Source organism: Lacerta agilis, chromosome 6, assembly GCF_009819535.1.
Source record: "Lacerta agilis isolate rLacAgi1 chromosome 6, rLacAgi1.pri, whole genome shotgun sequence".
Lineage (NCBI taxonomy): Eukaryota > Metazoa > Chordata > Lepidosauria > Squamata > Lacertidae > Lacerta > Lacerta agilis.
The window spans coordinates 23,587,306-23,610,352 of record NC_046317.1 but is presented as its reverse complement, the minus strand read 5'-3'; the positions used below and the strand labels follow the sequence as shown (position 1 = coordinate 23,610,352).

The 23,047-nt window shown below is 40.8% G+C and overlaps 1 protein-coding gene across 2 annotated transcripts in view; it reads right to left on the bottom strand.

The window, feature by feature from the left end:
- Window positions 1–23,047, bottom strand: part of TGFBR3 (transforming growth factor beta receptor 3) — a 109,660-nt gene that overhangs the window by 56,363 nt on the left and 30,250 nt on the right. For both annotated transcript variants that reach the window (XM_033151611.1, XM_033151612.1), the window contains exon 2: window positions 18,544–18,728. In XM_033151611.1, coding sequence (XP_033007502.1) covers window positions 18,544–18,728 — 185 coding nt within the window. The remainder of the gene's footprint in view (window positions 1–18,543; window positions 18,729–23,047) is intronic.

Sequence of the window (23,047 nt, the reverse complement as noted above, 5' to 3'; positions counted from 1 at the left end):
TCCAGAGTTATGGTATGTCAATGAATTATCTGTGCACTCTCTTCTAAATCCCACTATTCTCTGATGATTCTTTCAGACACACAAAATACCCCAAAGCCAAACAAAAGGACTCATAAACGTACATGTCCCTGCCCACGCTGTTCATCTTTCCAGCACATGCAACCTTCCCCAAACCAGTCACGGAACGGCAAAGTGAACTGCTAACAATACTTTAGCCTTGAAAGCATTATAGAAAAAAGTATCTTTCAGTATAGCAAGAAACACATTGTACCACGATGTGAATGCATTTTTCCATATGTGGAAAGAATATCATTTGCATTTAACCTTAAGCAGATGGTTTACTGAAAGAAGAAACCCACATTTTGACAAGTGCCTATTGGATAGACAAATTGCACCATGGCAAATTGAAGACGCAAAAGATAGGATAGTTGTTATTCCCCCACAATAAATGGAAAGTGAGAGATATATTTCACACAAACATTACTAGCGTCTCATGGATGCAGGGCTGGAAGAGTCCCCTTCCGAAGGTCAGTGCAAAATCAACGTCAAGAGAAGGAGGGGGGGATATGAGAGAGACCAGAGGCAGGTGTGCAATCCAGATCCAAAAGACAGCAATCAGAGAGCTTGTGCCAACACCTGTCAACCTTAAGTTAGTGCCAAGGCCCCAGTGCCTCAGCAGAGCCCAGAATGCATGTCCTGGGCTCCCTTTAAAATCCATTTCTCCAGCTTCCCATGCCAAGAAGTGATGAGACTTAGCTGCCCTTTTAATTTTCCAAACTCAAATCAGCCCTCCATAAGGGACACCGTGAAAAATCAAGACAGTCTAAACCACTGAGCCTCTTGGGCTTGCCGATCAGAAGGTTGGCGGTTCGAATCTCCGCGAAGCTCCTGCCAACCTAGCAGTTCAAAAAGCATGCCAAAAAGTGCAAGTAGATAAATAGGTACCGCTCCGGCGGGAAAGTTAACGGCGTTTCTGCGCTGCTCTGGTTTCGGTGTTCCGTTGCGCCAGAAGCGGCTAGTCATGCTGCCCACATGACCTGGAAAAACTGTCTGCGGACGAACGCCGGCTCCCTCGGCCTGTAAAGCAAGATGAGTGCCGCAAGCCCAGAGTTGTCTGCGACTAGACTTAACTGTCACGGGTCCTTTACCTTTTTAAGACCCATCTACCTGGCCGTGCTTAGAGCACTGTTGCTGTTTCTGCAGATTTCCACTAACAGATGGGTGACCATCAGGGAGCACTATGCCAAAGGCCCCCTAAAACCTGGATGAAGCCTTAGAAGGGAAAGTGGAGGATCGTGCCAGGCTATTATTGGCTCCCCACATCATTTGGTCTGGCAGAGCTGATAAGTTACAGTGTCCCACTCTGGCCATTAGATGTGTGGTGCTGCAGGACAGCAAAAATCCCTATGCATGAGTAGAGATGAGTAGAGAAAAAAATGGAAATTTTCAGAAAAATTGGGGGGGGGGGGAATGCTACATTAGCACTTCTTTTTTCTTTTCCAGATTGAAAGTCATTCTGTTACTTTAGAAACATAAAATATAACTATGGACAATTTTAATGGGCATAAAATTATCACAACTAGCATATTAAAAAATATAGTGTATCCAAACAATTATTACAAACAGAATTTACTTTTAAAATAATATTTATTTGTATTTGTAACAATTGGAGCAACAATCTCCTGAACTGTTTACTAGTTTATGTGGAACACAAAAAAACTCCACAAAACAATTTTTAAAAATCTAGAAGTAACAATTATTCCTATTTCCTCTCCACAGTATTTTTTTAAAAAAAAAACATTCTCATAAAAAGAACTGAAGAAGAAAGTGGGACTAAATTTCAATGAATGGGCATGAAATTTAATCAGAATCATTTTCTGAGCTGTAATGATCAGTATCAGTTTCAGTCTCTGCTTCTGCATCTACTGGTACTCTGTTGTGTCTGTCATTATCACAGTTATTATGGACTTCTAAAAACGGAATGTTTGCTTGGATTGAAACAATTTTTTTCCAATTTTTCAAAAAAACAACAACCAAAAAAGGCTTCAGGAAAGAAAACAGGGAAAAAACATTTTTTCCGATTTTTCCCCGATTTTTTTCTGGGCCTTCACATCTGTATGCATGAGGGAGTAAGGAGTATGGGCATCAGCCATAATGAATACAAGTTGCTATTTGAACACCACTTAGCAATTATTTTTGGATAAAACTGCCAACTTGCCCAAAATTATGGGCCAACCTCTGTTTGTGTACAATCCCATCATCTTAAAAGTAGAGCTGCTGAGACACAGCTGGAGCCAAGGTGGATTGCATTTCCTCTTCTGTGATGCGTTCATGATGGAGTGGTCCACAACCATGTGATCCCTTCTGCGCACACCCGCGTCCCAATTTAGCCAGCTATTGAAAAGACTACAAAACTGGTATGAGGAGACATGGTTATATATTCAGCAGGAGGAAGGAAACAATCAAACCTGATCCCCTCCAACTACAGCTTAGCATTCCTAAACATACCTGCATGACTGGAACCCAAAAATTATTATGATCTGGTCTGGACTCCTATCTTTTGATGTCCATATCTAAGAACGTACAATGTTGACATGCTTTGCAGTTAACATGGCTACCAGTGGGCAGCCATGCCCACTGCAATATGGGGCAATCAAGACAGGTTGGGGGAGGTGCAAAGAAATGAGTCCTGGAGAGCTGACATTCTAACCATCAGCTGGGATCACCTGCACTAGAGAGCTCTCTTTGGGGGCTGGAGGAAGTGGCTTGGATTCAAAGCACTATCTCTGGCATTTAATTCTTTTCAGAAGAAGTGGTTTGCATTGAAAGGGCTTTGGATCCAAATTAATTTCTCTGCAGAGGGGGAAATGCTGCTGTTTTAGGAGCATTCCCCTCAATGCAGAGACTTCAAAGGTGCTCCCTTGTAACTGACAGTCAGTCGATTAGGAACCTCTTTGAAGGTGTGCTCCCAGTGTCATTCAGTGGTGCCCTCGGATTGGTTGTGAGCCACCTCATTTGAATTTTGCTAAGTGTCAGTCCCCTGGCATTATTATGACATCAGTTGACTGAGAGGTGGGTGGATTGGGATTTGGCCCATGCGGGAGATTAGGATCTGGCCTGTCAGTCAGATCTAGTTCCCTAACCGTGATCTAGAGAGCACCGGCTTGGCAAAGGCTACTCTAGAACAGGGTTTCCCAAACTTGGGTCTCCAGCTATTTTTGGACTACAGTTCCCATCATCCCTAACCACTGGTCCTGCTAGCTAGGGATGATGGGAGTTGCTAGTCCAAAAACAACCGGAAGACCCAAGTTTGGGAAACCCTTCTCTAGAATATACATTCAGTTGAGAGAGGGGTGGGATGGCCAGCTCGTTTGGGCATCATAATTCAGAATGAGCTCTAAAATGTACTTGGTATTCTCCCAGTGGTACATTATGAGAAAAGATTGGCAATTGTGGCCTTTTAGAAGGAGATGGTTTGCCATTCATGAGTGCCATTCTCATTCTGGAAGCCCTGGAAGCATCCAACAAACGTCTAAGTTCCCAGGATCATTCTTTGGAAACTACTTTTCTAAACAGTTTACATTCCACTTTTGCTGCCACATTTTGAGTGAACCATCAATCAAAGTTAGGTTTTTTTTTAAGGCTTTTGCTTTAAATTAAAATTTGGAAATGTTTTGGGGCTCCTATAAAGTAAGGAAGCTAAAGAAACTGGCAGAAACATAGACCTGCTAAGTCCTAATTTTGCCACATAATATTGCCAATCTCTTTAGCCCTCAGCTGCTTTCCAATTTCAAGCACCTGCTCTGCAAAAACTACCAGAGATCTGCCAAATTATACAGTATCTTCACACAGCCTTTTACGTTGGGCACACTAATCCGGTCTGGTATAAAAAGCATGCAAAAAGTAATAATGAAGCCAAAGCCTAAGGAAAGCCACATTATTTATTTGGCCCTGTGCATTGTTAAAGATGCATACAATTAACATACTTGGCATAATTGCATCTCTTTCCAAACCTAATTATTTTAGAGAACTTATCTTTGTAACTGAGAGAAAGGAGTGGGGAAACGAGAGAGGAAATGGAGAAAAGGGTAGAATAGGATTTGTAGCAGAAACAGAGCAAAAGTGAGGAGGCAGAAATAAGTACCATAACATGAGGATAAAGAGTAAAAATTGTGCTGTTATCTGCTCTGAGCACTGGGACTGCTAGCCTGGCCTTCAGCAGCCCTTGCCTACATTTTTCTTTACTTTTGACTGCAACACTGAGGATAAGAAATTACAGTAGCTTTTTAAAAACCCTGACATCTCAGTTCCCTGACAGTCCAATTCCTCAGCAGATACTATGCTTGCACATTTACAGAAAACACACAGTCCTGCAGCAGTTCTAGCCAGTGCTATTTAGCAGATTTGGGTTAATGGTTATCAGCTTTTTAGTATAACCTGAGCAAATCTAGAAACATGCATAGTAAGTAAGTAAGACTGCAGCCTTAGTCCAACTGCCCTTTATAATCATGGGGTTTTTAAACCGAACAAACTCTATGTATATATATATATGAGGCCAGGAGTTGAAGCTGAGACTACCAAATCCATTGCTTCTGAGCCTTAATACAGATACGGATTTGGAAAAGCAAAACAAGATCTCCTGCAAAATCTTTTGGTTTACAAAATGAGCATATAAAACCCCTAACAATCTTTGTGTCTCGGCTAACCACAGCGCACAGAGGTCAAGAGGATTTTTGCACAATCAAAAGCATCCTTGGGAGTCAAGGGCTGCCTCTTTCACATTTTAAAAAAAGAACCCATTAGCTTCTTTTAATTCTATTTAAAGTCACAAGGCCAACTTTTGCCAACTACCCCACAGAGATCAAGAGACTATTCTTTCAAAAGCTACAGCATGAGGCCTGGCCATTTCATATTTTTTTTTTGCAAAACTTTTTTTTACCACAAAACAGCCCTAGCAGTGGACATTCCGGAACAGAAAGGTAGGGGTAAATTATTTAAATAAATAAATAAGACTTCACTTTGAAAAATTTACTGCACCCTCTCTCAAATAATTGGCAATTAAACTTCAACGAAGATGATACTGACACGAAATCACACTAAGCATCCATGACAAGGAAGATGTAGATATTTCCAGGTGCTATTAGATTTAGGTTGCAGCCCTATGCACACTTACTTGGGGGTAAGCCTCATTGAACGCAATAGGACCTCCTTCCTGTGTATAGGTTTGCACTGTAGAGGCCTTCAATCCTATGTGTAGTAGTACTTCCTAAGACAAGGGTGGGAAACCTATTCCTCTCCAGATATTGAGGGACTACAACTTGCATCAGGTCCAGCCAGCATGGGCAATGGTGAGGAATGATGGGAGTTCTAGTCCAGCAGCACCCGGAGGATTGCAGGTTCCCTGTTCCCAAGTTATCAGGTCATTAAAAATAGTACCGGCCACAGAATTACACCGTTAATAGGAATTATGAAAGTTCAGAAGCTTTCAACATGCTATATACCCAGTGACCGTGTGCCAGAACTTGCAAGGTACCTGGTGCTTTCTGAACATAAAAAGTTGATACATCTGGAGCTTCTAGACCTGGCATTCATGTTGTTTATGTGGGGGAAAGGATCTCTCCTTAAGCTGTCTTACAGTTAGATTTGTTGCGACAGAAATACAGGATTCTTTACTCGGAAGACAGAAGCATCTCTGTGAACAGGTATGTTTTTAGAGACAAAAATTCAGACAGTGCTGCCCATTAAGAAATTGTGTAAACACAGCAAGGGAGTTTGTTCCATTTGCTAGTGCAGTTTCCAGTGGTGGCAAAGGGGATGTTATCGTTCTGATAAAGCCAGCTTTCCAATGGCATATCCGAGCCAATTCGGCTTTCCGTCCTCTTCATGCCATGTACGTTACAGGCTAGACACGTAACGAAGTGGGGATAGTTACAGGTAGGTAGCCATGTTGGTCTGCCATAGTCAAAACAAAATAAAAAATAAAAAAATTCCTTCCAGTAGCACCTTAGAGACCAACTAAGTTTGTTCTTGGTATGAGCTTTCGTGAGCATGAAGTGGGGATAGACACTTACGGGGCCTGCAATGAGAAGTGACTGTCCAGGAAAGAGATCCTGGGATTACAACGGATAGCTCAAAGACAATGTTGACCCAGTGAGCAGCAGCGGTGTAAAGGGTGTGTTCCATGTTAGGCATAATTAGAAAAGGAAAGGAAAGCAAAACTGCCAATATCACACTGCTGCTTTACAAATCTATGATGTGTGATCATACTTGAGTTCAGTTTTGGGCACCACAACTCAAGGCAACCAAACTGATCAAGGAACTGGGTCAACTACCTTAAGAGGAAGGTTATAACATTTGGGGTTTTTATAATTTAGAGAAAAGGGATGAATGCAGGGAGAATAACCAGGGTGTATAAAAGTATGCACAGAAAGTGACAGAGAAAAGTTTTTCTCCATCTCTCATACTACTAGAACTTGGAACAACCCAATGAAGTTAAATGTTGGAAGAGGCAGGTCACAAGACAGAAAGTAACTTTTTTCACACAGTACAAACTATGCAATTCACTAAAATTCATGGCTGCCGATCACGGCTGCCGACCATAGCTGTCAACCCTCCCTGCTGTTCCCCACTGCTATATACATAGCTGTCAACCCTCCCTGCTGTTTCCCGATGCTATAATAAGGGAATTTCCTGCAAAAAAGGGAAATGAATGGCTTGAAAAGGGATTTAGATATGAAGGATAAGCCTCCAGTGTTAAAAGCAGTATGTCTCTGAATACCCATTGCTGGGAAGTACAAGTGGAAATAGTACTGTTGAGCCCCTTTCCTGGTTAACACTGTGAGAACAGGGTGCTAGACTAGAAAGGCATTTACTCTGATCCGGCTCAGCTCTTCCTATATTCAATCAGACCTATTTTCAGGGAAGTACGTGTAGCTTTGCAATCTCACTCCATTGCAAAGTGTAAAATGCTGAATAATTTAAAGGTTATTTTAACTAATACCCTTTGACAGGCCACTTAATAAAGAGCAATTTTTGTCTTGGGTTAATTGCAAAATAGCGTTTTTAAGTGACAGTCCCATGGAAGAATATCTGCATTTCTGAAACACCGAAGGTCAATTCAGTCAACAGATTATGCATTTCTCCAGCTGTGTATGAAAGAGGTAGATCGTTTTACAGGTGTGTGTTTCAGAAAAAGAAAAACCTCAGTCAAATGCAGGAAATGTCCAATTTAAAATGAAACGCTATGCTGTTAAAATAAAGTGTACACACACACACACACACACACACACACACACACACTTAGAGCCAGTATGAAAAAGAAGTACCAGTATATGAGTCATAGGGGACTTGAAAACATTGGAGCTTTAAGAGACTGGGGCCTACGGTAGTAAGGGCGTCTATATTTAAGTATTACAGAATGGAGAAAAAAAACGTGGTATGCATGTTAGATTAAAAGCCTTCTGCTGCATTGGAGCATTTCTACTGATTCTCTCTCTTTCACTTTGGGCTTATCCACACTACTGTTTGCTCCACAGCTTTCCTCTGGGATAACCTGTGGTTTAGCACTGGATTGGAGCAAACAGCAATCAGGTTTTCAGTGGATTGCTGTTTGTTCTGATTTATCACTAAAGAGTGAGTTTTCCCTGGGGAAAGTAGCGAAACCGCTTGGACCAGTGCCTAGAAAGTACAGGACAAGTGGAAAACCGCTTGGACAAGTGGAAGTGTGGATGAGGCCTTTATTGTGTAACTCAAGCTTGGGTTATTTGGAGCTATAATTTTAAAGCATTTCGAGTTGCTTTATATAACAGCAAACCAGGGTGTGCCACTATTGGCACTTGCAAGTGTGAGACTGCAGTTGGCACACAGTTTCTGCTTGCCACCACCCCCACCCAACACATGCAAAGGGTGGAGATAATCAGAGGTTTCCGATTCTGGTTGACAGTCTGCACATCCAAACACAGCAAATATGGTTTCATCTAATCAAGAGTTTTCCTGCAAACAAGCATCCCAATCCATGGCCATGGTTTGGAATGCTGTTTTGCAGGCAAACTTTGGTTTAAGCGGTGGCATACCGTAGTTGCCAGTGAGTAGAAGCTTCTGGTTTCTTCCCCCTTGCACACAAAGGAAGGAGAGAGGAGAGCACACTGCTTGTAAAGTCAGAAACTGCTTGTAACCATGTTTTGCTTGTGCTCAAACATTTCCTTTCTCCCTTAGGAGGAGATTATAGGCTTCCATTCTTAGTTTAAGTTGCAGTTTTCAGCTTTTATTCTGGCTTGATATATTGGCTTGCTAACTAACTGGGTTTTGTACAAACCACAGTTTCCCTAGTTTGGCCAAAGTGGGAAATAGGAATGGAAGCTTTAAATCTTCTCCCTTTGTGCCCAAGCTTCACACGGGCAGCAAGAAACCATGGTTTGTTGTTTCAGTCTGAATTAGGCCAAAGTGTTATTTCACAGCACTCTATCATGACTAGACCTCTAATTAACTATTAGTAAATGGATTATGGTAGCGTCTAACATCACTATGCTTCTCCCCGTTTCACTATATTTTTGTGCATCTTTCAGGTTCAACTTATCTCCTACTTTTGACCAGATCTTAATGATAGTTCCAAACTTTATGAAGCAAATCAGTAGGCCAATATGCAAAAACAATTTTTTAAAAAATCTCTTTGGGTTTCTGTATTATCCCATACTCCTCTCCAGCATTTTCTTTAAAATATACATGATTCTTATGCAATTTTTACTGCAGATTGAGAGAGAGAGAGAGAGAGAGAGAGAGAGAGAGAGAGAGAGAGAGAGAAACCCAGCTGGGGTTCACTCTGCATGAAAATAATTGGTTATTATCTCTTTTTGAGTAAGCTATGATTAGCTCCATGTTTCTGTTGGACATGAAGCTCTAAACAAATAGTCTTTTGGCCCCCATACAACTTCCTCTGAAAATTCTGGTTGGTAAATATGAAAGAGTTTTCAAATTCAATGACCAGTAATTTTCTGAACAGTCTTAGAAAACAACCCAGAAGAGACTTCAGTCCAGAGTAAATAAGATGCAGATGCCACATTAAACAAGACATAATTTTCTGTGTAGGCAACTGCAACTTACTCAATAGATAAAAGGGGCTATAGATGGTTTGTTTCTTCAATATATACATGTTGCCAAAAAACACAGTGAACTAATCAAGGCAATTAACAGTCTGACATTAACTGAATCACAGGACTAGCTGTTTCTGTCCTGATAACAGCAAAAAACTTAGCTGCAATTCTGAATGAGATCTGACAATATTTCCTAATTACTGCATGAGTGAAATAAGCCGTAACACTTTAAAATTAGCTGGATACATTTATGATGACGAGTGCTACAGGATAGGTTTCAACCTGCTGCTTCAACTACAATGTTTAGATATTGGAAACCAGTTTTGCTTCCTGGAATTTGGGTTTATTCTTCTTTCTTTTTGCTGTTATAACTGATCTGTAGGATGGCAGTGATTCCATGGTTTCATTGTTATCCTGGATCTCCCCATCACACCATACCATGAATACAAATCTCTTTCAAAAAGCATATTTTCAGTTTTGCAATTCAATTCCTACCTCAAAAGAGGAAAATACGTATGTTTTTATTCTGTTTTTCTTTGTATATCTTCCTAGAAGCTCTGCCCTTTTTCTTATTTTCCTATCCTTAGAGGAATCTTTAGAAGTGTTCCTTTCATATAAAAGCACTGGGAAATCATATTCACACTTTGAAGATTGCCTGTGTCATTCAACAATATAAAGCTGAAATATTGAGCTAAGGACAACAACACAGCGGCAGAGCAGACTTTGCATGCAAAAGGTCCCCAGGTCATAGAATCTTAGAACTGTAGAGTTGGAAGGGACCCCAAGGGTCATCTAGTCCAACTCCCTGCAAAAGCCTCCAAGGAAGGAGAGTCCACATGGCAATCTCATTGGTTGACAGTTACCTGGGTCTTCCTTTCCCCCCTTTTTGAAGATGGGGACAACATTTGCCCGGCTCCAGTCTGTAGGGACCTCACCTGTTCTCCGATAATTCTCAAAAACAATAGACAAAGTCTCTGAAATTACACCTGCAAGCTCTTTTAGTAACCTTGGATGCAGCTCATCAAACCCTGGAGATTTGTAGCTGGGTGTTCCCTTACTACCTCTTTTCCTATCTTGGACTGCAGCTCCCCCCTTACATCATTTATTCTGTTATCACCAGGTTGGTTATCACTTTCCTTTTGGGTGAAGACAGGGGCAAGGTAGGTGTTGAGTAGTTCTGCCTTTTCTCTGTCACCCAAGAGCATTTCTCCTTCTTCCCCACACAGAGGACCTACCACTTGTTTGTTCTTCCTCTTACTTCGGACATAGCCGAATAAACCTTTATTATTATTTTTAATCTCTCTTGCAAGCCTGAGCTGATTCTGAGCTTTAGCCAGGCTGACTTTCCCCTTTCTTCCATTTCTTACACATGCCCTTAACTCTCAGCTCACCTGCAAGCTCCTTAGATGCCTCCTACTTTTCTTTCTTGTTGGTATTGTCTGCATTTGGACCTTCAATATTTCTCCTTTTAGAAACTTCCATCTATCTTTCTCACTGAGTATTTCTGACCACGGGATCACACCCAGTAGCTCCTTCAGCTTTTCAAAATTGGTCAGTCCCTATTTTCTCTAATTAAAATGACCCCAGGAAACGTGCTAGAAAAGGCCCTTGTGTGGCTAGCTGCCATTAGCCAAAAGGAGACAATAGTGTGCATAATGAACCAAAGGTCCAACAGTATTAGCTATCTTCTCAAGTTCATATATGCAATATATGGATTTTAGATGGTAGAAAATTTGTCTGTATAGGAATTTCTGAAATAAGCATCTGCTACCTGCTTCACCAGAAATATCAAGGATCAATTCTATTGTTGACTTGTTACATCCTGTTTGAAGGTGTACATTAAGCATTGTCATGCTGAGGATGATCACAATTCTAGGTAATTCAACTGCCAACATTTGAACAGTTTCCATATGTATAAGCACATAATTTTCTTTAAGACTGCCCACAAGAGATTAATATTTTTGTTATCCTTTTCTCATTTTGATAATAAGCTGTCTGTTTGAAGCTCCAGGCAGTTTAATTTGCTTTTTAAGGATTCAAGTTTTCTGTCTGTAATTAAGGAAGATTTAGAAACACATCCTTATGAAAAGAACGAATAAATCTTTAAATCTCTAAGCAGCTCAGTGGTAAATTTTATTTACGCTCCTGGGTGTCAATCTCCACAGTATCACACTGCTTTCCCAAGCATTAAGTAGCTACAGAAAAGTTAAGTGTTATTAGAAATTCCTTACACCTGCTGAGAAAAGGAGGTCAGTAAATCTGAGACTTTAGGCAAGTGGATTGAATCAATACATTCCTGGGCAACATTTCGAACATGTAAGAGGATTAACTGTTCAAGATTTTTTAAGAAGGCTCACAAACTAGGCATAATGTAAACTATCAATATTCTTCCTACAGAAATAGTGAAGGACTTACTATTGTGAGACCCAACTCCAGTCAAGTTGGGTGGGTAAGGCAAAGTGAGGTAGAGAGAAACTAAGACCCACAGAAGAAAGCCAGAAACGGTACCTGTGGCCACCAGTAAAAGTAGGGTCCCCAAATTGCTCAGACCAGTAGGCAGGCTAAATCTTGAAACCTCTATATAGCAGGGATGAGGAAGCACCTAGATGTTGTTGGACTACAACACCTAATCACTGTGGCTGTGCTCTATCTCTAGAGGCAGAGGCATCACGCGTCTGAGCACTAGTTGCTGGAAATCACAGGTGGGAAGAGTGCTGTTGTACTCAAGTACAGCTTGTGAGTGTCTCATGGGCATCTTGGTATCACCTGTTTGTGACTGGGACATTTATAGTATATTCTCCCTCCACAGCTCAGTTCCCTGTTCATGAGAATCCCAGAAGACGCTCCATTTCCCCTTCAGCCAAAACCCACTCAACAACCATAACCTATTAAGGTATTAAGTTATATCTAACAAACCGGAGAAAGGGTAATCAGAGGGGGTGTACCAAGTTTGGGACCGCTGAAAGCAATACAGGCAGAGAAGTGATGGTGGAAAACACATCCTTAACTTGCCAGCTTTCCCCCTCAGATGCAAGAGAAGGGGTGCCTCTAAAACCAACAGAGGCACTACTATATGGGTTCCTATACAGGAAGAAGTGCCTTAATTCTACCTATTCACATCGCTGAGATCTCAACAGTATTTTTAAAAAATATGTATACAGTGGTACCTCGTTTTGAACGTAATTCATTCCGGAAGACCGTTCAAGTTCCGAAACATTCGAAAACCGAAAACTCAAAACGGAAGCCTCAAAACAGAAATCTCAATATGGAAGCCGCATTTCCAGTTCGACTTCCGAGGCACATTCAAAAACCAAAACATTTACGGAGTTCCAAAACATTCATCAACAGAGATGTTCAAAAACTGAGGTACCACTGTGTGTGTGTGTGTGTGTGTGTGTGTGTGTGTATCTATCTATCTATCTATCTATCTATCTATCTATCTATCTATCTATCTATCTATAGGCTACTTTTCTGTGTACCATTCACCCAAGGTGGCTTAATAACATAATAAACATTCAACACAGCATCTACAAGATATACAAATGCAAAATAAGTCAACACCAGCCCCAAAGTTACTAAGGCAGAAGCAGTAGCAATAATAATAATAATAATAATAATAATAATAATAATAATAATAATAATAATAATAATAATAATAATAAATATTCTGAAATCTTATACCTGTACCCAATTACTTGGGGGTAAATCGTACTAAATTCAATGGGCTTTGCTTCTGAGCAGACATGTATATAATTACGCAGCTGACAAGTCTAAGAAATATTTTAAATCTTGATAACCAAAAAAACAAAACAAAAACCACTTTTATTCCTCCTCCAAATTGTATCATTTTTTTTTTCAGCACAGCTGCAAAACTAAGGAAATCAGGTGGAAAAGACAGTGCTTTAAAATATTTAGCTGGAAAGCCATGCATATGAAGCTGCCTTATACTGAGTCAGAGCCAATGGTCCGTCAATACTGCCTACGATTGGCAGTGGCTCTCTGGGATTTCAGACAGGGGACATTCACAGTCCTACCTGGAAAAGCCAGTGCTGGATTTCCATAGAGTAGATATTATAACCTGCGTCTCAGCACCCAGCAAACATGCAACTGTGCAAATACTTCAGCTATACACTGTATGGGCAAAAATCATTTCCATTAATTTTATCACGACCTCTCTGCTTGCAACATACAATCATCATCATCACCATCATCATCGATGCCCCCAAGTGGTTACATTTGACAGACTTCTGTTTTCCACATATTCGGAGAGAGTGTCAAAAAAACGTTACCACAACATGTTGTATATTTATGAGGATAACGGCATGTCAGGCATGGCGGAAGAATGTTTAATGCATGAGGCCTATGAGAGATTTGTTGCAAGAAGGCATTTGCACTCCCTCTCAGCATGTAAAGGCGTATGTAATTTAGCAGAACCTGTAATGTGACAAGTTTAAGGAACAAACAAAGCACACACTTCTAACAAGACAACTGGTGAAATGGATTTTCAAATAAGAGCGTCTTCACCATGCTCCCAAGATCACCAGGAGCATGTGCGAGCTTGTTTGCCACCACTTTACATGTTAGCAGTGTATACAAAGAAAAAACAGAATGGAAAATACTGTTTATGCGCCATGATCTTGGACGCACTGAACAGTCAACTTATAAATCTCTGCCTTTTCTAAACAGAATGCCAGGCAGCAGGAAACAACTCAAGGGATGAAGCATCTCTGTGCTCAACACAAGGTGATGGAGGCTGTGGTTTTCCTTGAGTGAAACCTGGGCACCAAGCCTCAGTTCTTTACAATGAGGGTGAAGATAACCTTTGCTCTGCTTTGTTTTCAACCTTGTATCCTAGAAGCAAAGAATTCTGATATAGCTCAATTGTTTACAGCCTTCTGCTTTCCACTGTCGCCAGCCAGCCTTTTCCTAGTTTCCTGTTCATTTTCTCAGCGGCCATCCCTAAAGGCTACAACAACCCCACTTTTAGAAGGATACGGGAAATAAAGCAGAGACTGCGGATGTGGAATGTGCTATGCCAGAGTACACAAGAGGCCACTAAACAACTCTCTTAAAAAACAAAACAAAACACATACGGAAAACACTTCTGGGAAAGCCCACTTAGGTGAGTGGCTGCTGCTTTGTCCTCGATATCAACTTGTAGATTTATAGTTGAATATTCATAAATTGTCTGCTCCAAAGAGAGTGAAATTAAATGGGAGACTTTTTATGGGCTATAGATTTGCTTGAAAATTAAAAGGTTTTGGAAAGGGGTGAGAGTGGCCACATTTGCATCTAATACTAAGCCAAACATTGCCTGCAGAAGATCTCAGATTCAATTCCAGGCATCTCTGGGTAGGGTTGGGAAGGACTCCTGCCTGAAACCCTGGAGAGCCACTGCCAGTCAGTGTAGATAATACTAAACTAGGTGGACTAGTGGTCTGGGTGGAATAGGTGGACGTGGATGGCGCTGTGGTCTAAACTCCTGAGCCTCTTGGGCTTGCCAATCGGAAGGTCAGCAGTTTGAATCCCCACGATGGAGTGAGCTCCCATTGCTCTGTCCCAGCTCCTGCCAACCTAGCAGTTCAAAAGCACACACCAGTGCAAGTAGATAAATAGGCACCGTTGCGGTGGGGAGGTAAACAGTGTTTCTGTGCACTCTGGTTTTTGTCATGGTGTCCTGTTGCACCAGAACCGGTTTAGATATGCTGGCCACCTGATCAGGAAAGCTGTCTGTGGATAAACACCGGCTCCCTCGGCCTGAAAGTGAGATGAGCCCCGCAACCCCATAATTACCTTTGACTGAACTTAACCGTCCAGGGGTCCTTTACCTTACCTAGTGGTCTGATTCAGTATATGGCATTTTCCTATGTTCCTCTGCTGTTTTCTCCCTCTCTCTCATCTCCCATCCTTTTAGTATCCTCTTAACATGAGTGTCACTGTATTTCCCAAGGATCCTCTGGAGCACAGTCTAGCACAGAGATGGGTGTGCTTAAGGTGACCCAGCATGATAGAGGTGTACAAAATTATGCAATAATCGTGGCCTTGGTGTTTTTTACTATGAGAATACTTGAGACACACTATTCTGATCAGAAATTAGTAGCATGTCTGGGACCTTCTGGTTACTGATCAAAATGATGGTAGGCGAGCTTTTGCAAGAAGAAGTCAGACTATGCTTTGGATTGCTTTTTATTTATTCCATTTGTTTATTGCTAAAATTTGTATCCAGTCTCAGCTCACAGAGACCCATGTTGTGGCTTACAAACGTATCATATCAAACACAAGGATTTTTTATTTATTTATTTTAAAATAAGCTACTAAGAGAACAAATCGAAAAGCCAATTTGGGTACAATGATGGGATATTTTTTGTAGAATCCAAAAGTCAATAGGGGTAGAATGCCCACATGCTGTGGCTCTGGCCCTGGTCCATCTCCATCCTCCATATTTGTGCTGGCAAATCTTTTGTTGATACTTAAAAAAAAGTCCCTGCAACACCAGTATATAATTAATATTCTTGTTTGTGGCATTGTGCTGGCACAGCATTCCATCCTTAGACTATAATACTAAAGACACTTAATTGGAAGCAAGTTCTCCTGAAGTCAGTGGGATACATACTTTGAAGTTTTTCGGCTCAGGGTTCGGATAAAAGCATTTATTTTTGGGTAATGGGCTGCTGAGAATTTTGCTTCCTCCTCACCCTCCCATTTAATTCTCTTCCCCATCTACTTTTAAAAACTTCATGTTCAGCTAATACATGCAGCTACATCATGGAGTATTTTCTAGGGCATGCGCTAGCGACGTGAGCTGTCATGCGATGAGATATTTCTCTTTCTCTCCAGCAATTCTCTTTTGATCTATTCTCAGAGCAAAACAACACTGAGCAAGTTTAACATCAAGAACATTTCTTCTTTTTGCTTTATTTTTTTCATAGCAACTAGAACAAAAGTTCTTTTGCTAATCCCTCCATATGACGTCTAAATTAATAACTCATTTGCACATTGCACAAGAAAAACTGAATTTAGGAGCAATTGCTTTCTGAATGCCATTCTTCACAGGCATTGAAGATCCATTGCCAAGGCTAAAGGCATATGAACTTAAAGATTTGTTTATAGTGATTGTGGCAAAGCTCCAAGTGCATTCAGGATAATTTACAACATAAGCAATTTGGCTTTGAAGAAAGTAAAATCCTCTTCTTGTTAAAAATCTGTTTCTTGTTACCCTTTCCTTTCTCGCATCGTAAACGAAGTTAAACATATTAGAAGTGAGGAATGAACTAACTACTCTGGAAATCTGATGAGTTCAAAGTTCTAGAGCAGGGGTAGGCAACCTAAGGCCCGTGGGCCAGATGCGGCCCAATTGCCTTCTCAATCCAGCCCATGGACGGTCTGGGAATCAGCGTGTTTTTACATGAGTAGACCCCTGTTCTAGAGCATGTAAAAGGAGTTAATTTTTTATTCTTATTTTTATTATTTTATTTGTACCCTGCCCATCTGGCTGGGTTGCCCCAACCACTCTGGGTGGCTTCCAACACATATAAAAACATAATAAAACATTACATATTAAAAAGTTCCCCGATACAGGGCTGCCTTCAGGTGTCTTCTAAAGGTTATATAGTTACTCATCTCTTTGACATCTGATGGGAGGCTGTTCTACTGGTTGGATGCCACTACCAAGAAGGCCCTCTGCCTGGAAGATGATTGCCAAATATTTGTCAGCGTATTCTCATGTTTTTATTGATTGATTGATTGATTGATTGATTGATTGCACTTTTATCCTACCTTTCCTCTAAGGAACTCAAAGTGGTGTACATAATTCCCCTCTTCCCTACTTTATCCTCACAACCCTGTAAAGGTAGGCTAGGCTGAGAGTGAGTGACTGGGCTAAAGTGGGGGATTTGAACCCTGGTCTCTCAGGTCTTAGCATGCCACCGGTACACCATGGACTGACTATGGGAAAACACATAGAAGAGAGGCCAGATCCACTGGGTTGTATCCAACATTAGCCCTACTCAAAGCAAGTCCACTGAAATTAATGGACACGACTAAGTTGTTTTGGGAACAGGGAATCTGAAGCAAGTGGCAAGCAGAAGAATGCTTGATTCTGCCTAATACTTCTCCTCTCCATCTCCCCTTCTCATTGCAAATGGACATCTGAATCTCTGCTGGGGAGGAAGAACCCCATTTGTGTTTATGGGAGAAGAAATGGTGACTAGCACACAAATGAAAGCATCCCTCTTCCTTACCTCTTCCCTCTCTACATTCCCCCTTTCCCAAAGCACCTTCTTGTTTGTAAAACTTAATGTCGTCAGGGCCTCTTACAAATGGCTACTGCTCATTGTGGCATCATGAGGATCAAATATGGGGATGGGATGCCATTAACACACCCATAGTTCCTTGGAGGAAGAGTGAGATAAAAATATCTTGATGAATAACTGTGGCTGGCTTCAGAGTTCTGCTTGGGTGCAGATCGGTTAAGGAGCCAAGCCTCTGAAGGTCAATGCCGCCATCTTGGTTTGTACTTGATGCAGTGCACAGCCTTACAGAATCCAACATGAGGGTGTCCCAGAATCCCATGTGATAATGCTAAGATCTCTAATGAAAATGTTACATTGGTGGTATCTAACACCAAGTAAACTGGCAAAAATGTATATATCAAAATCGAATAAGGGTTGGAAATGCAAAGAGAAATAAGGTACTTTCTATCATATGTGATAGTCTTGCACTAAGCTTGAAGCTTACTGGGAAATGATGTATAATGAATTGAAAAAGATGTTTAAAATAACATTTGTAAAAAAAACAAAAAAAAACCCAGAAGCTTTCCTTCTGGGAATTATAGGGGCAGAACTACCTAAACAGTATAGAAATTTATTCATGTATGAAACTATGGCGACAAGAATGTTATTTGCCCAAAAATGGAAAGAAGAAGGAGTCCTTATGAAAGAAGATTGGATACAAAAACTCATGGACTATGCAGAAATAACAAAACTAACTGGAAAAATAAGAAATCAAGACAACAAACTTCTTTTAAAAGAATGAAAATAGTTTAAAGAATATGTACAAATAAATTGTAAAAAGATAAGCACATTGGCAGGATTATTGTAACAACCTGCAATTTCATAAGAGTAAATAATTAAAGTAGATGAATAAAAGAATAAGTTAATTTAATTTAGAATATGCAGGAAATGATAAATATAAATTTAAGGAATTGCAGAAAGAGGAGGAAGGAAGTTGAGTTTCAAAATGTTAAAATGATTGTAAAACTATTGAAATATCTGTAACTGAAAATAACAAATTTTTAAATTAAAGAGATAATACTAAGATCTCTGGGGTGGTTTCTTAGCTCTCCTCTGCTTTGCACCTGCTAGCCAGGCCAGAACCACCATACTCAGAACGTGATGGTTGTGTGAAGGGCCCTCAAAAGCGGGACGTAAGCAACAGCACGATTTCTCCTTCTTACCTCTCTTTCATGGTGGCCAAGGCCTTCTTCAGGGCTCCTGAGATTGAGGACATGAACTTCCTGTGGCAATCCAACAGTCCCTTTGCTTGCGCAGCCGGATAAAACCGTAAAGCTCTCAAGCAAGGCTTGAACTGGGTGGGAGCTATTGACAGGTGACAACGCACACTCGTTCGTAGGCATGGGACCTGCAAAGTAAATGACAAATGAACAGGATCTTGAGGGGAAAGGCTAAACTAGATTAGGGCAACATTTAGGCAGTTCTCTCATTGACTGTTGGATAGCAAGCTCTGTTATTATCTGAACTGCCGCAAGGTTTCAAACTGGTAATACACAAATTACAAACAACAACGTTAATATGAATTAAAGAAGCGGGGTGTGATCGAAGGGAAATCAAGCATACTCTTCTTTCATTGAAACCAATGTTAAGTGCTTGAGGCTGCAGTCCTATGAACACTTTCCTAGGGATAAGATCCAGGGAAGCAGTGGATTCTCTTAAGCCAGTTTAGGATTGTGCTGCCAGGATACAAACCAGAACACACTTTCTTCAGAGTAAAGCCCCATTGCCCTCGGAGGGACTTACTTCTGACAAAGAAGTACAGACTAGACTGAAAATCATATGTGGAATTTATAACTTAAATGTAAACTCAATTAAAACTACGCCCTATAAATTTTAATGAGTTTTACAAACAATTATACTTTTAAAATGGTATTTACATAGGATTATAGCTGTGAGTTTCTTTGCATTGTATCCATTGTTACAAAAACAGCCTTCTGCAATGTGCTTTCCTGGCCTAGATAATTTATAGCGAATCAACTTTTAATCAATTCATGGTTCTTCTACAACACTTATGGGGCACCCGTGACCTTCCAGATGCGGTTGAACTCCAACTCCCATCATCCCTGACCACTGACCATGCTAGCTGAGGGTTATGGGAGTTGGGGTCCAACAATATCTGGTTGACCACAGCTTTTCCATTCCTATTATAGCCTGGGATAGCTCAGTTGATAAAGCATGAGACTCTTAATTTCAGCGTCATGGGTTTGAGACCCATGTTGGGCAAAAGATTCCTGCAATGCAGGGGATTGGACTTGATGACTCTCATGGTCCCTTCCAACTATACAATTCTTTTCTAAGCTGTACTGATCTTCCAACAGCTAGTGTTGGTCAGCATTTAGGTGTTAGACGAACACTAAAACAGCAAAGATTCAAAGCCTATCCCGTCCAGAAACTGACTGGGTGATAATAGCAAAAGCCTTTCCACTGCCATATCTTAATCTGTAAAGCAAGAATGATGACCTCTCTACTCTTATGAAAGATAAGAGTGCACAGCATTCTGTGCAGCAGAAAGTAATACAACCTCAGATTAAGGTGTTCTTAAGAAAGAAATGAATTTAGGGCAAAATTCTAGAATTTAAAAAGTGAGTGTTGGCATAACTAAGACAAATGAGTATTTAGCACATATCTTCATTGCAAATCCGGAACAAATAACTGCAAAAACACTGTATATTCATTGTATCACTTTTGATGTTGCACTGATCTAGAACACAAAAACATCAGTCAGGTAAGCTGCTTTTATCACTAAACAAACGGATATGTCTGGGTGCCTGGTTTATTGCGTCTGACAGCAATTGCCTAAGCTGATAACAGCCCTCTCACCCAAAATGCAGGGTATATCCTTGCAAATAATCTCTACAACACAGTATAGAACCACACACTTTCACGCTGTGTATAGAGCACTATGGCTGCGGTATAGCAAGACAGCAGGACAGCTGACATGTGTGGAGAGGAGTTTGCATATAAAGTACATCTGCAGGAAGCTAAAGCAAGGCAAATGTTTATGGAAAACAGCCCCGTGTTTCCAAATCTATGCACAAGCCTGCAGTGATAGCCAGAGATTTTGTATGTTTTTCATTCCAGAGGTCACTGAAGAAGTACTGTGGTTTGAGCTCCTACCAGGCACACATCAATGTAAATTAGAATTTTATTCCGTATAGCTGAATACAAGTGTGTGTGTGTGTGTGTGTAAGCCATAGTTGAATCTTAGGAACCACCTCCGCCCATAGGAGCTTCCCATCACATCTGCAGCACTGGAGATCATCTGGAGAGGTCTACTCCACATATCACTTCCCAAAGACTTCTGCTGTTAGAGCGTTCAGCTTTTTCTGCAGTGGTGCTTCCAGGATGCCCTCCCTCAAGTAGGCATGTTGAAAGATGCAACATTTCTGAGTTTCAGGAGGAAGGCAACAGCAGTCAGTGACTTATCTCTGCCATCCCATGTTTTGGTAGTGGGTAGGACAGTGGTTCTCAAAGGGTGTGCCACATCACACTGGTGTGGCAGGAGAGGACGGCAAGTGTAGCAGGAAGATCCAAGGGCAGCCAAAGAAACATTTAAACATTTCAGTGTACCATAATATCAAAATACTATAATAACACTCTGGTGTTTAGCTAAGCTGGTTGGAACATGTGTAGAAACCTGCCCTGATTTTGATTCATTGCAAAATAAATTCAAAGTTCATGTTCTTTTTATTGTTTCACATGCATTGTGACTTTTCCTTATAACTCACTCTCAGATTGATTTGGAGCCGGCTAAAAGTGATAATCAGATAAATATGAAGACACAACACTGTGCCATTTAGTTCCATAGCCTCTGAGTCATCTTCCCTTGGCAAAATGCATTCAACATCAAAACAAACCATTTCATGCTGTATCAGCTTCCTTGTCCATTGCCAAACCATTGACCAACTACTATGCAAAATGTGCAAGTGTTTTATTTGAACACCACATCCTGGTCTCCCCCCCCCCCCCGCCCCCCTCTAAACCTTCCACAACCACTGGCATCTTCCAAAACATATTCACCATTCATAGAAAACCCTTCCTTTTACTTAGCTCAATGTGCCTTCCTGGCTTCAGCAAATCATAACTAGCACTTCATTTGATTTTTACCCACCCATTTCAGTGCGGTGGAAATGGCTTCCTTTGGCTATCCTCAAAAATGTTTGAAGTTCAGCTGCCTGGTTAAAGAAAGAATGTCACTACAAACATGTCACTAATCACCCTGGAAACTTTAGACAAAGGGCAGCTTTTTTTTCATTTAAAAAAAACCAAGGAAGAAACAGAAAACAAACAAACATCCATTTCACTTTGCCAGCAGTTTTCTTTTAATTAATTCATCTAATGAATTAATCAATCAATTAGGAGGATACCTAATACAGGTGTTTTTAAATTATAAAACTAGAAACATGACACGTAACGGTATATTAAAGAAAAGCCCTGGGGAATCCGCTGCCCTTAGCCAAACCCATCTCTTGGTCAAATAGCAGTGTGACTATGATAGGATTTCTTATATAATCTTGCTTAAAATTTCCAGCATGTAATTTTTAGAGTTGCAATGCTGATGCTTCTGTAAAAAAAAAAAATGCAGGGTGGCAGGCTCCCTCTACCTCTGTACCCTTTGTATCCAAATCAACTATGCCACAATTCATGCTCAATGAATGAGAAAGACCTAGGGAACCAGCCCTACCTCGCTCTGCTGCTTAACAATGCCTTAGTCATGCCACTACTGTTGCTTGCGACAAAATCCCATAGAACTGCCTTATTTTAAAAAAAACATTTTTTAAAGAAAACAAGTTTTCTCCCCCTTCCCGTCGCTATGTGCTTCTAATAAAAACATGCAGTTCTCATACCAACATCTGGAAATTATTGAATTTAATTTTAGCACCCCGATTTCCCATATCACCAGGCCACTAATGTTTAACGTGTGTTGTGCTGTAATAAAGCAACTACAATGTGGGAAGAGGAGGGATTTTACAACCTTGAGGTCAGCATGTAACCGTAGCGGACTTGATTCTAACTCTTCAGAAAGGCCAGTATGCATTGCGCTCTATTTCCACAGAGAACAAACTCTTCAAGGCTGTCAGCTGAAAAGTGTGACCAAGTCAAACAAACTGCATGGCTATGTGCTGCAGCCTCCAGAGCGTGGTAACTATTTTCTATCTACAGGATTCCCCCAAAGCTCCAAGATTGCCCCAGTGAGATCCAGCGAGCACAGGAAGAAACCACAGATGTTTATTAGCAGAACTTCAGAGGAGAGAACATTTGAAATGCCATACTGTGTGCATTGCATGAAAGACTCAAGAGCTTTCTTTCAGCTGCTAAAGCAAAACAGGAAACAGCAGGCTTCAGGAGCACCAGGGATATTTGCAGTGTTATTTTTTGAAAAGCTACAAATTGCCATCTACCCAATTCATGGGCCTTTGGGGATCTGGAAGGTACTGGAGGCATTTCATGCCTATAAGCTGCCCCTCATCTGCAAGCAAACAAATAAATCTACACTAAATGGCAATGATTGTCTAGAAAGATATGCTGGATTACGTCGTTTTATACTGCGCCTCTCCCTCCACCGATGCAATTGCATATGAGCAACATGGCCCTCTTTTTTGTCTCAGTTCTGCCTTGTCAAAAACATCATCTTTATATCCTTACATATGCATATAGGATGGGAAG